The 17857-nt window shown below is 44.6% G+C and overlaps 2 protein-coding genes across 2 annotated transcripts; both read right to left on the reverse strand.

The window, feature by feature from the left end:
- Positions 1-4468: 4468 nt before the first annotated feature.
- Positions 4469-8210, reverse strand: LOC122418310 (uncharacterized). The gene is made up of 2 exons (XM_043432449.1): positions 8079-8210; positions 4469-7834 (listed from the first exon to the last, which is right to left on the reverse strand). Exons 1-2 carry the CDS (start codon positions 8208-8210, stop codon positions 4469-4471), a joined length of 3498 nt encoding a protein of 1165 aa, XP_043288384.1.
- A 4287-nt stretch (positions 8211-12497) lies between these two features.
- LOC122418311 (uncharacterized) lies at positions 12498-16211 on the reverse strand. Its single transcript, XM_043432450.1, has one exon. The coding sequence runs from the start codon at positions 16209-16211 to the stop codon at positions 12498-12500; it is 3714 nt and encodes a 1237-aa protein (XP_043288385.1).
- Between the last annotated feature and the right edge of the window lie 1646 nt (positions 16212-17857).

Raw genomic sequence — 17857 nt, forward strand, 5'->3', positions numbered from 1 at the left:
CCAATTTTTCGTAAAAATTGTAGTGAAAATATTTGGTCACAAGTCTGCTCTTGAACTTTGGCGATTTTTTTCCTTATACTCTAATATGTTATGCCTATTAGGAACTAAACAGCATGGAGGAATCCGGGATGAGGCCCGCAAAATGAATTTCGGTTTATAATGTTTGTTTCCACGTAAAAGACCAATTTTTCTTCAAAATTGTACTGAAAATATTTCGGCACTGGTTTGGTCTTGGACTTTGGTGATTTTTCTCCTTGTCTTCTAATATGTTTTGTCTATTGGGAATCCAAGAGCATGGAGAAATGCGTGTTGTGGGCCATAATATGATTTTCGGCTTATAACGTTGGTTTCCACGAAATAAGATCTATTTTTCGTTAAAATTGTACTGGAAATATTTCGTCACAGGTCTGTCTTTGGACTTTGGCGATTTTTTTCCTTGTACTCTAATATGTTTCGTCTATTTGGAACCCAAGAGCATGGGGAAAAGTGTGTTGCGGGCCGAGATATGATTTTCGGCCTATAACGTTGGTTTCCACGAAAAACAACAAATTTCTCGTCAACATTGTACAGAAAACATTCCGTCACAGGTCTGTCCATGGAGTTGGGCTATTTTTTTTCTTCTACTCTAATTTGTTATGCTTATTGGGAACCCAAGAGAATGGTAGAAAGCGGGTTGGGGGCCGAGATATGATTTTCGGCTTATAACGTTGGTTTCCACGAAAAAGGACCTATTTTTCGTCAAAATTGTACTGGAAATATTTCGGCACTGGTTTCTTCTTCCACGTTGGTGATTTTCCCCCTTATCTTCTAATATGTTTTGTGTAATAGGAACCCAAGAGAGTGAAGAAATGCGTCTCGTGGGCTGTAATATGATTTTCGGCTTATAACGTTGGTTTCCGCGACAAAAGATCTATTTTTCGTCAAAATTGTACTGAAAATATTTCGTCACCTGTCTGTCCTTGGCCTTTGGCGATTTTTTCCAAGTCTTCATACCAAGAAAGAACTGATGTAAAGATTTCCTTAATAGAACAGATTTTATTTATCCCTTTTCTTCAAACTTCAAATGAAAGATAGATCAAATTCAAGACACGAAAAATCCAACAGATTTGCCCACTTTAAATGTCGCTTTTGCATTCTGAATCTAGAGATTTTATTTCATCCAAAACGTGCCCTCAATCAAATATATTTCCAAAGTTTGCAAGCGGCCGCTGAGGTTCAATTATCCACAGTTTGATAGTTGCTGAAAAAAAGTACCCGTAAACTTCTACCATTTATTATGCCAGAACTCAAAACAGCAAAAAAAACTAAGCGAACTTAATTCAACAAAGCAACAGAATTCAAAGACGTTTAAGGTGCCTGCATTGGTTTTGGAGAAAAACCATTTCAGGACAATTCAGAAATTAATTTAAAAATTCGAAAACTCACAATGGAGTAGAAAAAGGAAAATTGAAGTATCTAGAAATGCGGAAGACTTTTGTGATGAATTTTCTAGATTACATGATACGGTTGGAGGAAATGATTTGAATGATTGGCACACATGCTGCAACACAGAAATATCAAAGTTTGGAAGTATTTGCTGTATATCAGTCATACAAACTTCAATACTATTTGAAAAGGAACACTTAAAAACTTGCCGAACCAAGTTCCATTACATATTACCATAATCAAAGATAAGGGGTGATCCGTCGCATATATATTTATCCACAGAAATTTCAGAGTTCGCCGGTATCTGCTGCGGTTCAATGTATCTGCGCAATGAGCTTCGAAGACAGCAATTTCAAATCTATCCATAAATGAGCAACTGAAGACTTTTATAATCAATTTTTTTCTTCATATAGATGTTACAGTTAGAGTCAAAATGTAAAATGAATGGCACAGTATTTAAATTGTATAGTTTACAGATTTTTGCAGTATTTTAATGATCCGAATCTACAGCATTATAATGAAAAGTTGTCAAAAGTCATGATGTTACATTAAAATGACATAGCGCACATTGCATTCAGCAATTCTGTAAGTTTCTGGGGATGTTGGTAGGCATCATATTTGATCGCATCCAAAACTGAGCAACAGTAGACTTATCGGAATGAATTTTTTTTATAATAATCCCATATTTGTAGTTTGCAAAGTGGAAATACTCAACATACATGTCATTCTATAAGTTTTGTTATCAAAATTTGTGTTTGCATACCGCATTCCTAAGATACAACTTTTCATATCATTAGCAAAAAAAGCATCCAAAGGCTTTCTCGAAAAGTTTCCAAATTTATCACTCGACAGACCTAATAGGAAAAGAATAACTACACACTATACCAAGACCAGATTTTTTTTTGAAAATCTGATTTACAAAATGTGCAATTCAAGATCATGGTTAGAAACCTCTCGAATCATGTTACCACAATCATCATGAAGGAGTAGAAAATCATAGAACACATATTAGGGAACGAATTAATAATATGAATCGATCCGCTGCAAACTGAGCGGGTGAAAACAAGGATCGGAGAGGGCAGAGCCAATAAACTGAATATCAAGCAAAATATGGGGATGTTTAAAAATAATGACGACACAAGAAATAAATTAGAAAATATTTATTCAATTAAAGTTTCTAATATCATTCTAACAGTTGCGTGTATTTTTGTTCTATTTATTCGTATATATAACCTATGTACACATGATATATAACCACGCCACTGACAATTTATTCGCACTGGACAATATTTCTCGTACTCTGGTTTAATTGAAGCATTATTTCAGTTAACACTTATTTCCAATCGAACGAAATAATGAAATCTTGAAAAGTTTCGTTGACATACATGCATCGCGCATTTTTTATATTCTTTTTCACACACACATCACCGACTACATTTACGCGGCCGCTTTGATACCGGTTTAATATATCACAAATAACAAAATAAATAGTAATATGCACTTCTTTAGATGACGAAAATTATTTTTTTATTGATCCCGCACGCACTTCGCAATGTCGAAACTCTGTTCAAACGATCAAAAACTGACACATGGTTTGTACATATATATATGTATATCGGTCGAATTTATGACTGCTGTTACCAGCTGTGCTGCGCCGTGTGCTACGTTCTGAAGTTGACGTCAGATTTCCAATCATCAACAACTAATTTCAACAACCAATCACAACGTCTAAAAATGGATGTCGTCAGATCCAACGAATCAGAAACTCGAGAGCATCAAAGTGCCTTTGATGGTGTTTATAAATACAGACGCATAAATTCTTGAATGTGTTGGTAACTTTTGCATAATCTTGAGCCCGTGCAAAGTTTTTTCTCAGCAATTACAACACCGATCATGCTGATTTAGGGCGGAATCGAAAGAGAATTACTCAATTGCCTTAAACTTCAATTTTCAAGTTGCTAAATGGCTCCTGAGCTTCGTAATTCAATAAAATCACATGCCAATTTTACCCCCACCACGGCGAATCGTTTTATTCAGAGAAAGTATAGTCTCGGCGAGTCTCGGGCCAGCAGACGACAGGGCTGTCAATGTACTTGTCCCGAGACTCTACCGAGTCTCTTGATTAGAGCTAGGGACAGCCTTGATTCTGCACTGTTTTTTTGTTATTTTACCCGTGTTGCGTGAAGGATCTGGTGTTGGTGGGAAGAAAATAAATGACACAATGCGTAACGGGATAGAAAATGTAAAGAGGTTTTATTGCTCGCAGAGTAACGTGGACAGTATGCCCACGATTGAAAGTACACCCGAACCGATGCAGATTATCCGAGTGAGAAGAGCCGGTCAACGTCGAACGAGGCTCGTTCGACGAAGCTACGAGGAGCGCTCGAAGCGTGCTTTCGCGTGCCCGATAGTTATCGTGAGAAATACCCGCAATCGGTGAGAGAAAAGTCCGAATGAGTAGCCCAATTTTTTCCCGTGAATGTCCTGAAGATATTAAGCGAGGTATTTTTGGTGAAACACCGTAATTACCGGAGAGATTTAGCCGAAAGTGAAACTTGTACCGAGAAGCACGTCAGCACGCTGAACGACCGGATCTAGACTAGTCAATCAATATGGAGATCGATGAAGACGCGCCGTGGGCATGCGCCACACGTCGCGTCGACCACACCCGAATTGTTTGTCCAGTACGTGCTGACCCCCCGCGAGAGCGTGAGAACTAGAGCACGAAAAGCCCATTGTCTCACGTTTCCCGAATTCCCGAGCCCGCGAGCTAGCGACGCCCGCGGTGGGGCGAGCACTCGAGCCCGAGAGCGCTCGCCGGCACCGAAAACTCGTTAATTCCCGAACATTCCGCCCGCCATCGGCAGCAGTGCTGTCGATTAATCTCCCGGATGAATTGGCAGGACCGCTAGTTTGGCGATCGGCCTCTTGAGTGTCGTGGTCGCCGTCTTAATGGTGACGACCCGAATGAGCCCGTCCGGTCCCGGATGAACCTCGACCACCCGTGCCAGTGGCCATTTGAGCGGAGGTAGACTCTCGTCAGTCAGCAGCACCATTGTACCAACCCGGATTTGGTGAGAGGGGTGAGCCACTTGGAGATGGATTGCTGCTGCTGGAGATAACCCGATGACCAATGCTCCCAACAGTATTGGACCCGTTCCTGGATGAGTTGCCACCGTGCCAGCCGAGTGAGGTTCACATCCCGAAGTGATGGCTCAGGTATAGCCGTGAGTGCGTCCCCGATGAGGAAGTGCCCGGGGGTGAGCACGGAGAGATCGTCCGGGTCTTCCGAGAGTGGTTGCAGCGGTCGTGAGTTGAGCGCAGCCTCGATTTGCGTAAGAAGAGTTGTAAGTTCTTCGAACGTGAGGCTGGTCTCCCGAAGCGTCCGCCGAAGGTGAAACTTGACCGATTTCACCGCTGCTTCCCATTTCCCGCCCATATGAGGTGCGCCCGGGGGGTTGAAAACCCACTTTGTCCCGTCGTTGGTCAGTAACTGCGCCAGCTGTTGCGATTCCCGAGTCCCGCCGTTGAAAAGTCTCCGTAGCTCTGCATCCGCGCCTTGAAAATTCTTTCCGCAGTCACTGTACAGTGTATGCACGTGACCCCGTCTCCCGGTGAAACGGCGGAATGCAGCGATGAATGTGTCAGTGGTGGCGTCAGTTACGACCTCGAGATGCATCGCCGAAGTGGTGAAGCAGACGAAAATGCACAGCCAGCCTTTGTAAGTCTTGTGCCCGCGTCCCCGCCAGCTCCTGAGAGAGACTGGCCCGGCGTAATCAACGCCGGTGAATAAGAAAGCCCGTGCTGGAGTGACCCGTGTTGAAGGCAGCTGGCCCATGAGCTGCTGTGCCCGATGCGCCCGAAAGCGCGCGCAATGCACGCATCGCAGTATGAAGGAACGAACCGGGGCCCGACCTCCGATTATCCAGTACCGCTGGCGCAGAAACGCCAGAGTTGCCTGCGTCCCCCCGTGTAGCGTGCGCGTGTGAGCGTCCAAGATGAGTAGACGCGTGAGTGGTGAGTCCCGCGGGAGGATGGCTGAATGTTTGCTCTCAGGTTGTAAGGCTGAGAGCTTCAACCGTCCCCCCACCCGGATGGTCCCGTGAAAATCAATAAACGCCGTAAGTCGTGTGAATGGATGCGACTTCGGAAGCGTTTGACCCGCCGAGAGAATCTTGAGCTCCGTCGCGAAGTAGGCCCCTTGAATTGCCTTGACCCAGTATTGTTGTGAGTGTTCCAGGTCTCCCGGTGTGAGGAGTGAGCCCGATGAATCCTGACCCGCACCTTTCAGGTTTGTAAGCGCCTTGAAAAGTAATGAAGTAATTCTCAACAGCCTGGTGAGGGAGGAATACCGATGAATGAGGTCGAAGACCGGTGAGGGTTGCGTTGAGACAGTGAGCGTAAGACCTGGCCGCTCTTCGAGCGCCGCTGAATCTGCCGTCCCGGTGAAATGAGTTGGCCAATGTGAGGATGATTTGACTAACCAGTGTGGCCCGTTCCACCATAATTGAAATTGCTCGAGCTGAGAGACGGTTAGTCCCCGTGAAGCACAATCCGCCGGATTGTCCCGCCCGGGAATGAATCTCCATTGACCCTGAGGAATGAGCTCTTGAATTGAGGATACCCGATTCCGAACGAAATCCTTCCATCGTGAAGGATGAGAGGTGACCCATGTAAGCGTGACTGTGGAGTCCGTCCACAGATATACCCGCGAATCCCGGAGTTGCAACGTATCCCGAACGTATTTCGCGAGTTTGGCGACCAATAACGCGGCGGCGAGCTCTAACCGCGGAATGGTGAGCCGTTTGATCGGCGCGACTTTCGTTTTTGAGCAGACCAGCGCGGTTCTGGTGCTCTTTCCCGGACCCGTAACCCGAACGTACACGACCGCACCCATTGCCAACTGTGAGGCGTCAGAGAACCCGTGAATCTCGACGGTGGAATCCGAGGTCATGTTGAGCCACCGCGGAACCGCGATGTTCCCGAGGTGAGCCAGATCGTGACGAAATGTGACCCATGATTTTTCGACCTCCGTGGATACGGGGTCGTCCCAAGCGAGTTTTTCCAGCCACAACCGTTGTAGAAGGATTTTTGCCCGAATGACCACCGGTGAGAGGAACCCGAGAGGATCGTAGATCTGAGCAATTTCCGAGAGTATGACCCGTTTGGTAATGCTTTGCCCGCCCGTGTACGGAAGTGAGGTGAATTTGAAGACGTCCGGCCCCGGAAACCATGCGAGCCCGAGAACTTTTGTTTCGCACTCGTCGAATGAGCGTGAATCCTCCGGACTCGACCCGAACCCCAGATTTGTGAGTAAGGCCGGACTGTTGCTCTGCCATTTTGCCAGCGGGAAGCCGCCCGCCGTGCAAATCCCGATGAGATGTCGCGCCTGGGTGAGAAGTTCCGAAATTTGGTCAGCCCCCCCGTAAATATCGTCCACATATCGCCCCATTGTAAGAGGAGCGACTGCGGCCGGATATTTCTCCCCTTCATCTGCTACCAGTTGGAGTAGCACCCGTACCGCGAGAAACGGAGCTGACCGTGTCCCGTAGGTGACTGTAGTCAGGTGATAATGAGCCGTGTTCCCGTTTTCATCCACCCAAAGAATTCGTTGTAAATCCCAATCGTCCCGGTGAACCCGAATTTGCCGAAACATTTTGACTATGTCAGTCGCGAAAATGAATCGGTGGCGCCGTGCCCAGAGGAGAACATCCGAAATGTCCCGTTGTAATTTGGCGCCCGTGTGCATGAGATCGTTTAATGAGGTCCCGGAATCCGTGATACACGACCCGTTGAACACTACCCGAAGTTTTGTCGTCAAGACTCCGTGATGAGGGAGATAATAGACCCGATCCCGACCGACTTCGTCGTCCCGCACCCGCGACATGTGCCCGAGGGACTCATACTCCCCGAGAAATGTGTCGTAAAGTCCCTTGTAGTGAGAGTCCCGGTCGAGCTTTCGTACGAGCCGATTGAGGCAAGCGTGCGCCGTATGAAACGACTGGCCGAGCTGGATTGTGGACGACCGAAGAGGCAACCGAACGATATATCGACCCGAATTGTCCCGAGAATGTGTAGCGACGAAGTGAGCCTCACATTCTTGCTCTTCCGGTGTGAGATCCGATCCGAACTGCACTGGCACCTCCTCTTGCACCCAGAATTGCGCGAGGAGGTCCTGGAGAGCCTGAAACCCGTGATCGACAGCGGCATGCTGCACCCAACCCGACGAATTGTGAGCTTCGTTGCAGGGCCCGAATATTGCCCACCCGAATATCGTATTTTGTGCGATGGGTTCCTCAGGAGACCCGCGTCGAATTTGAGACCGTACCAATTTCCCGTATGCATCTGCGCCCAGTATGAGATCCACCGCATCCGGAACCGAGAAATCTGGATCCGCTAGAGGAATACCCTGTAAATGAGGCCAGTGGGGGTGCGAAATAGAGAATGAAGGCAGAGTTGGCATTAACTTGGGGATAATGAATGCTTTTATTAAGAGAGAATCTGTGGTGTGAATTGAGCGAAGTGTGCATGAGACCATCCCGCGAGTGTGACCCGATGAAATCCCGCCGATCCCGATGATTGAAATAGAGGAAGATTCCCGACGAAGTTTGAGCCGCTGAACGAGTTTGTCAGAGATGAGGGACAACTCGGACCCCGAGTCCAGCAGCATTCGTACCCGATGAGCAGCTCCGAAGTTGGTGATGAGAAGCGCCTGGCTCGTCGCCAAGAGCACCGCTGGTCGTGCACTTCCCGTAATCGCGCAAGTTAATGCCGCCGTATCTCATTGAGAAGTACCCGATGTTGACGCGCCTGCGTCCGCAGAGTTGGCCTGCTGGCCGCCCGATGTTGAGGGGACTCCCGTACCCTTGGCTGCATCCCCGTATTTGGACCACCCGGTATGAATCATCGTGTGGTGTTTGCGCCCACACTCCTTGCATCGCGTAGTGATGTTGCACGCGTTGACGTTGTGCCGGCCCAAGCAGTTGAAGCACAGTTTGAGTCTCTGTACTTCGCCCCGACGCGCCTCTGGAGACAACTGCCTGAACTTGGAGTACACGGCGACGTAGTGCTTCTCCTGGCAGAAGGCACAAGCTTGCGAGGTTGTCCCGCTACCCGACGTGGCTGCATGCACGCGAGAGGAAGTATTCCTCTGTGTGCTCTCCTTGCCCGGGCCCGATTTTGGGGTGGAGATGGTCCCGACGCCCGCTCCCTCCAATGCACGAGCTCGATTACCCAGGAATTCCCGTAGTGACGTGAATGACGGGGGAACTTTAGATTGCCCGGTCCTGAGCTCCCACGTCTCCCGAGTCCCAGGGTCGAGACGTCTGGCAATGAGATAAACCAGCACCCAGTCCCAGTGCTCTATAGGAGCGCCCAATACCCGAAGTGAGTTGTATGACTCGGTGACGCTGTGTACGAGCGCGTGGAGATCCCGTGCAGAGCGAGGAGCGATCACCGCCGTTTTGAAGAGCGTGTCGAGATGAGAAGTGACCAAAACCCGATCGTTCTGGTAGCGCTCTGTAAGAGTCTCCCAGGCCGTTGAGAAGGAGTCCGCTTCGATCGCCATGCTCGCGATCAGCTTCGCGGCTTCCCCCGTGGTCGACGCCCGTAAATAGTGCATCCGCTCGACATCTGAGAGCGCCCGATTATTGATGACGAGCGAAGTGAAGAGATCCCGAAACGGTATCCACTGAGTATACTCCCCGGAAAATGATGGTAGCTCGATTTTTGGCAGGTATGACCTGTCTCCCGTTGCCACGCTCGTATCGAGTGAGGGTGATCCCGCCCGTTCCCGATCGCGATGCTGAATCCCGTCCTTCAGCACTGCCACCTGCCCGGTGATGTCGCCAAAGAGCGTGAAGGCCCGAGAGTACGCGTCCTCCGTAAAGTATTCATCCTGGAGGAAGTCGTCCGTGCTGTTCTCCAGTATGGAGTCGTGCATGAGGCTGAATTTACCCCAAAGGTCCTTGGCGTTTGAGAGGAACCCGTCGAGCTGGGCCACGGAAGTATTCTCGACGTCCACGGCGCAAACCCGTTCGAATATGGCTCCCAACAGCCGTATCCGCGCCGCTTGAGTCGCTGCCCGAAGAGCGGCCGAGCCCGACGGCCGTTTGTCCGAATTTCCCGGTGAAGTGTCGCGTGACGAGCCCCGTTTGCCCTGCGACTCCGCGCCCGGAGACCGTTCCCGCCGAGTGGTGCCCGCTGGAGGGGGGGGAGCTAGCGATACCGTCGATGGTACACCGGGTGACGCTCCCGAATCGTCTCCCTCCTCCACCTTCCCGATGTGAATTTCACTGTCGGACATCCCGAGTCACTCCCTTTGAACCCGGCTGAAATACGGAGAAACCCGAACACACGTATGAATAACCCGCACAATGCCCGCGAAAATGTCCCGAAAAAATGCACCGTGCAGGCCGAGGAAACCGAGAAAAGTCACTACGAGCACCGTAAACTCGCGCCACGGAGCGCCGCGCCCGAAAACTCAAGTCCCGGTGATGTGACGCTCTCCGTTGAGCCCGAACACCCGACACTGTTCGGTTGGACTGAGCTCGAAAACCCGAATTATCGTGCACCGAACAATGTTCCCCGCAATTCAACGGAAGCGCACTTGAATTTTCCGCGTGACCCAAAAAATCGTACGAGACTCACCAGTATGGTTTACGAAGCGGTTGAGAGTCCGAGTCGAACGCCGGTACCCGTGAGCGAGAGCGTCTCAAGATGGCCGCCGTGTGAGCGACGCACGTGGAGTCCACTGCGACGCGCCGAGACCCGATGAAAAATCTCCAACTCCCGATGAAAAGTTCCCAAAATCCCGAACGAGTCCACTCAAAAAAAACCACTTCACACACTCTGTATCACTTTTTGCACTGTGCCACCCACCAGATCCGGCTCGAAGGACCAAAATGTTGCGTGAAGGATCTGGTGTTGGTGGGAAGAAAATAAATGACACAATGCGTAACGGGATAGAAAATGTAAAGAGGTTTTATTGCTCGCAGAGTAACGTGGACAGTATGCCCACGATTGAAAGTACACCCGAACCGATGCAGATTACCCGAGTGAGAAGAGCCGGTCAACGTCGAACGAGGCTCGTTCGACGAAGCTACGAGGAGCGCTCGAAGCGTGCTTTCGCGTGCCCGATAGTTATCGTGAGAAATACCCGCAATCGGTGAGAGAAAAGTCCGAATGAGTAGCCCAATTTTTTCCCGTGAATGTCCTGAAGATATTAAGCGAGGTATTTTTGGTGAAACACCGTAATTACCGGAGAGATTTAGCCGAAAGTGAAACTTGTACCGAGAAGCACGTCAGCACGCTGAACGACCGGATCTAGACTAGTCAATCAATATGGAGATCGATGAAGACGCGCCGTGGGCATGCGCCACACGTCGCGTCGACCACACCCGAATTGTTTGTCCAGTACGTGCTGACCCCCCGCGAGAGCGTGAGAACTAGAGCACGAAAAGCCCATTGTCTCACGTTTCCCGAATTCCCGAGCCCGCGAGCTAGCGACGCCCGCGGTGGGGCGAGCACTCGAGCCCGAGAGCGCTCGCCGGCACCGAAAACTCGTTAATTCCCGAACAACCCGTTTTTTCATTAACTACCGGTAATGCTAATACAATTACCAATATCTTTGACACTGAGCTCAAAGAGTATCGTACATTCCTTGTCATTGCAGCACAATTGTCGCAAGGAATATCAGCTGATTTCCATTCTGCTAAATTTCGATCAATTACTTCCTGGAGCGTTAATGTTGTTTTCGTGTTAATAAACACATCTATGGTTAAAAAATTTCTAAATTCCTCCGTTAAAGTTTTCGTATACCCGCAGGATTTGCAAACAACTTTTTTCAAAAGTTTACATTGAACAAGGTTTTTGATCGATGGCACGACTTGACGTAGAGCATCAAAGAAATCTGATGCATCATGTTGAATGGGTTGAACGAATTTGTCACCAATAAACTTTCGCACTTCATTTAAAGCGAATGGGGGGTTATTCTTTGTTTTATTAATCTCCAATGCAATCGACAGAGGTCGACAATCGTTCGCTTTCTGAACCGATTTCACAATGGGGTCACAGCTGAAAATACATTGAATGACAGTATTAGCATAACAAGATATGCCATCAGAGTTCAAAAATCCGGTAATGGAAGAATTTTCCTGCCGATGACATGTTTCGCTGTCTTGTATTTGCACATCGGTCATTCCTTTAGGCACGGCCCAAATGACATCGCGTGTTTTAGGTCCCCGAGTTTCTGGAACCTTTAGGTCGCCAAGATCGGGTCGATACAAATTCCTCAACCTATTGTACTCATCAATACATAAACGATTAGCATGAACCGAATATGGGTCGAAGTTTATTAAATGTAAGCCATTAAGAGACGTAACTCGCGACAAACCTACATAAATTTGGCCACAGCTGAATATCGTGTTCCCACAATCCATGACAACACATTTTAAACTCAATCCTTGACTTTTGTGGAATGAAATGGCATAACTAACACACAAAGGAAATTGTTTCCTAATTACGTATACACCGTCAATCACTTCGAATTTAACGCTCACACGCTCTATATCGTATTGCGCACCATTTGCGAGTTTAATTGTGACTCTCTCAATTGAATTCTTATTCAATGACTCGGAAACTGAAAGTATCTCGCCGATTGTTCCATTTACGAGACCTACCGTTACATCGATATTCCGCCGAAGCATAACTTTGGCACCGATTTTTATGGGGATCACCCTAGCGAGCCCTGCAGTTTGACTTATGTCATCTTCCCACCGTTGTAAAATCTTTGTAACCCTAGTCTTGACTGATGGTTTATCGATTAAATCTTCAGCTATTAAGTTAATTTCTATTGACGGAATCCGATCTAACATTGCCTCATTTAACACATCACATATTCGATTTGTGGGCATCAAGCAAACTACATCGGTTGCTAATGTACTTATATAATCGCACAATTCCCTAATTCTATCAGGAATATTTGAAGATAGCAATTCAATTTTTCTAGACTCCAACATTTGTATACTTTCGGTATCTATATAACCCAAGCGTATTTTTGAGAGCATTTCTCGTTAAGATGAATCATTTTTTTGACGCATGTTGATTGATAGTTCGTCATATTTGAATAAATTACCCCACAAATTTGTGCTGCACAATGAACCAATCAATTTTTCAACCTTCTCTTTCGAAAGTTTGATGAACGCTGGTTCTTCTCGAACAGGTGGTAATTGTAAAAGATCGCCAAAAACTATGATATGTTTTTTACCAAACCAACCATCTTCAACATCAGTGGTGTTAAAAATTTCTGTTAGTCTCAGATGAATGTACATTAAAGTGATATTTGAGACCATGGATATTTCGTCAATAATTATAAGATCAACGTTCTTCAAATTAACTCTAATGACCTCTAAAGCTGCATCGGACAGCTCCTTATATTTTGGCGTTTTATTATGTTCAACGGGCAATTGGAACAACCTATGTAAAGTTAATCCATCTATGTTAAAAGCAGCAATCCCAGTGGGAGCGGTAACAGCCGAATCCTTACCTTTTATTTGCTTGAGCCAACAGGTTATGGTTTTTATTAAGAAACTTTTGCCCGTTCCGCCCTCTCCGCTCACGTACAAGCGTAATATTTCATCAGAATTCATCGTGCTGGTAACCAAATCAAACACACGTTTCTGGTCTTCGTTCAATTCTGCAATCATTTCTGTAATATTGAGTTCTTTATGAGCTTCATTCGCACCTAAATTCACGAAATCTTTCATCGCTTCATCTGCTTCGATAGGATCACATCCTCGTGGAATATTATCAGAAACGGGATGATTTTCTTGGTCTTTTTCCATTTCATCAATTTTTTGCTGTATCAATTCTTTCATTTCCTTCGTGTTTTTGGCAATTTCCGCTAAACGCTCGTGATATTCTGCGGCCATTGGCAATTTAGCATGTACTGAAAAATACGACGCAGTATATGTCTCTTCACCGTTTTTAAGCTCGGCCACACATCGCCATGGCTGGAATAATAACAATAACGAGTGAAAGTAATTTTCAGAGTTCGTCATGGGATCATAATGATAATGATTAATCAAATATCCGCGTTCGCGTTTCCGTAGATACGAGCCTGGTTTAAGTTTATAAAATACAACGTCTTTCCGTTGAGGCATGGCTTTTACAATGTCATACCACTTTGCGTAATCGTAAAGACATACATCGTTCAATTCAGTTGGTCTATTTGGATAATTTTCAATCAAACCTTCGTAGAAAATATCCGTAGATTCTGCGTTCATGGTCTCTATTACTTTGCGGGGTTTCACCCGCCTACTTCTGACAATGTTAATATCAACCCACCTTATTACAGTTTCTGGATCCGTCATGAACAACGGATACCCTAATAATCTATCGGCTGCTTCGAGTGCACCACATTCTCGATGATTCAGTGCACGTAATCCAATATTCCATAGCCTACTGGCTACAGATTTCGTATTGTTAATTTGTTCAAAACTTTCCCCGACATGCGTTTGTTCTGATTTCGACATATACTTGGTAAGATACCAAGCCAGTGCCGACGATTTTTCTCCTACAAATGAAATATCCATATTACCCTCCCAAGCTGTCAAAACAGCAGGGTTGTAGTTGTTTATATTAACTTCGTCGAGACTACGAGGATTATCATACAATTGGCATTTAGACTTTAACTTTCGCCGTCCAGCAATGGATGTTTGGACATCTCTGATAATCCAATCGTTAGTGACCGGTTTCGGAAATGCAAATCGACAAACTTTACGACTACCACCCTTACCTTTTACTCCTACTGATTTGCTACGCATACAGTAGGAATTGTGATGATGATATTGATGAGTAGTAACTCTACGATATAACATGGGTGAAACATTCGGATTCGGTATTTTGCAAGTTATATACGTTTTGATGAAGTCAGCGACTTCTTCTTTCGAGTTTTTTCCGAGAATAGGGGCACCCTCTATCCAAATAAGAAAATGAAAATGTATCATGCCTCTTCCCTGATATTCTCTCCTTATAACGTAATGTATAATTTTCCCGATGGGATGGTCATCTGATTGAAGAAATTTTAACATTGCTTTGAATTCATTTTCAATGAATATTGCAGCTGATATTGGATCGGCACTAATGAGTTCGCTCACTGATTTTCCGCTTCCAACTGAGGGGTTCCTCTCTCTTAAAAATTCGGTAAGTCTATCCCATTGCCATTCACTTGGACTCAATGTGAAAAACCATGTTGGAGGTCCATAATAAAATAGCATGCAATTCAAATCATTACGCGGTTTTTTCCAATACTGTTCGGTATTCGGAAGTTTAGAAAATATTGTTGACAAATTTCCTTCCAGCTCCCCTTTTCCCAACTGATCCAAATAAGAAGCAGAAGTATATCGCACGCGTCCATCAGTAACGTTAAGTTTATGATATATACCACTCGACAATTGTCGAATAGTTTGAGCATTTAAAAGGAAAAACAAGTATTGTTGATTTAACCGAAATTGATTGTTTCGTGACAAAATTCGGACTTTAGCATATTCAAATGAGGAAAGATGGACAGGCCTTTCTTCATATTCTCCATTAACACCATCAGGATATTCACACGGAAAACATAAAAAATCCAACAACTTATATCGGTTATCTAATGGTTCAGCGTGAACCTTTAACATCTGATAAAGTTCTGTGGCAGTTTTATTCTCCTTCGGAGCGTGCATTCTCTGAATAGTATACTGTTCATAATAACAATCAGATGGTGTCATTTGCGTCAACAAAGCCGCTGCGCGGCCATCGATTTGCTTGTTTACACTTATTTTTTGAACACCGTCCCCTTGTTCTTTTTGTTTTTCTCTTCCAGCAAGCTGAGTATCTGGGTTATCAACATCTTCATCACTGTCACATTCTTGGGATATTTGGAATTCAGTTTCACGTAAATCCGTGTCCAACAAATCCGAATATCGCTCTGGTAAATTTATTTCACCGTATAGGATATTGCGTTCTTTCAGAGTTAAAAGGGCGCGAAATACTTTTTCTTTGTTCACAATCGATTCCCAAACTTTTTTACTCTTAGTTGGAACGCCACGTACTAATATGTATAGTTCATGATCTGAATTAATTGCTTTGGTCGGAGGACAAATTTTTTCCAATGTTTTTTCTAACGGTAAAGGCAAGTGGAAAGCTCGCCCTTGAGCTTTAACTAACATTTTTCGGTGTGGTATATTTTTTTTATGCACAGTACCCATCTTCACTACTGTTTGAAATACTTTTGCCCTCTGTATCAAAATTTTTTCAAATTCATTCAAATCTTTAAGTGGAGTAGGCGTAGGTCGAACGTATAAATTATTAAGAACGCATGTGGGAGGTATAACACCAGCGCGAAGCTTGGTTAAACAATACTGACAGATATATTCTGAATCACAGTCTTTATGACTAGCAATGAACAGCTTCAAATCTTCCCAAATTTTTCCAACTGGAACGACGCGTAAGTTATCAAGTTTCCTGACATCGGTCAAGCAACAAAGCTTTTGACACGAAAGGCAAGGAAAATGTGGAAGATTAAAAGCTTTTTTCTGAAAAGATTGGAATGCGTCTGCATACTTGTGAAGTATGGTATCTTCGTCTAAAAGTATTTCGTCGGTATGTTGGAAATGTGTTGCATTTTCTTTTGCTTCTTCCGCAAATTTTTGCAAGCTTGCAACATCCGTCGTATTCAATACAATATCAATGTGCATCACTTTTTGGAGCAATGCTGATACGGTATAAAATAATCGCTTCACCATCCTCACTAGTGGAAAATGTGGTGATAAGAATTCTAAAGATAACAACAACGATTCGCATAGGGAAGGCTGCATATAACATGCTTGGCTATGTCCCAATATGTTATCAGTGTGTTTCACTGTACATTTGCGGATTTTAGGTAAGACTTTATTCAATCTACGCACGGATATATCACGCATGGTAGTCAGAAACTTCTCAAACTTGTTCAAAACAATCTCGTCTGGAACTCTGCAATGCTCAGAACAATTCCACGCTCGAAAACCACGGCGAGTTTTTTTTGTAACAATTAACGGAAAAACATTCGTTGCTTTAGATTTGATATCCAAAACAATAGGTTCGGTGATTTTTCTGGGATGAACATAAGCAGTTTCTTCATAGTAAGGTTCAGACCGTGCTGTATGCTTCCTATTCGAGCCACATAGAGCAGCTATTCTACTATTAATATCACAGTTCGATACGGCTGATTGGAGCGTTAAACAAATTTCAGCTCTACGTTTTAGCTTGTGCAGCGCTTGCTTGAGGGCGAAAATCTTTTTACCTCTAAGTCTTAAATTCCATTTAATAATACGCTCAGCTTCGAAGAAACATTGATCCAACGAATGCGAACGTAATTTTTTCATTAATAGATTAACGTACTCTCTCCTAGTATTCGACAATTTTATAGTATCATTGGTTTCACGAATTCGGTAATACTTCCGGGATAATTGTTTTGCCTTCTGTAACTTAATTTTAATGTCGATGCACTGTTGAATTTCGCGGTGATTTTTCTTAGCTGCACAAGATGTAATGCAATTTTGACCTATAAGCTTTCGGCGTTTTGGGGAATGCGGAAGTGCTGGACCATTCAACATTGGAAACTTTCGCTTTTTACATCGTTCTGTTGATATATTTTTTTTTATAATCAGTTTTTTATCGATAGAAGTTAAATTCCTAAATTTTTCGTTACGATCACTCAAATTATTGTCGTTCATTTTGACCAAAGGGCTATTGGGTATAGAATAAAGTATTAAAAGGTCGTGACCGTCGTTTTAAATGATTTTCTATATTCGCATTGTCAATAAATAAATTTAAAAAAATGTTCAACTGTGAAAAAATATGAGATCTATTGTAACATATACAGTGAATGAATTACGTTTCCTGTAGGAATTCTGAATTTTGAAAATAAAAAAAAAATGAGATCATTTTCTAACGTAGCCAAGTACAGTGAATGAATTAAGGTTATTGTGGAATTCATTCGTGTACACTTTTAGCCCTAATCACTCACTTATTCAGAAAAATTTTCCAGCAATCGTCACAGAGCAACAAAAGTTTCTCGAATGATTCTGCAATTATTAAGAGATTATCATCTGTTTTTATGCTAGCTCGGATTATAAACTTAAAACAGTTTACGCGTACAAGTGCATGCATTGTATCTATACGATGAACTGCACAAATTCATTTTCAACATTACACACAAGCTTGGCGTGCATGGTTTTCAATCGGAAGCTCGGGAAGATACAATTGTTCAAATTTACTATGAAAACAAAAATTAATTAGAATTGTATGAACGAGTGTGAAAAAAACCGATCCCCCAATAAAATAAGAGGGGCCCTGTTGTATAATGATTTGGTAAACAATACAGATGGGTGAAATTTGTGGATAAAATTGA

The sequence above is a fragment of the Venturia canescens genome, chromosome 11 (assembly GCF_019457755.1).
Source record: "Venturia canescens isolate UGA chromosome 11, ASM1945775v1, whole genome shotgun sequence".
Classification (NCBI taxonomy): Eukaryota; Metazoa; Arthropoda; class Insecta; order Hymenoptera; family Ichneumonidae; genus Venturia; species Venturia canescens.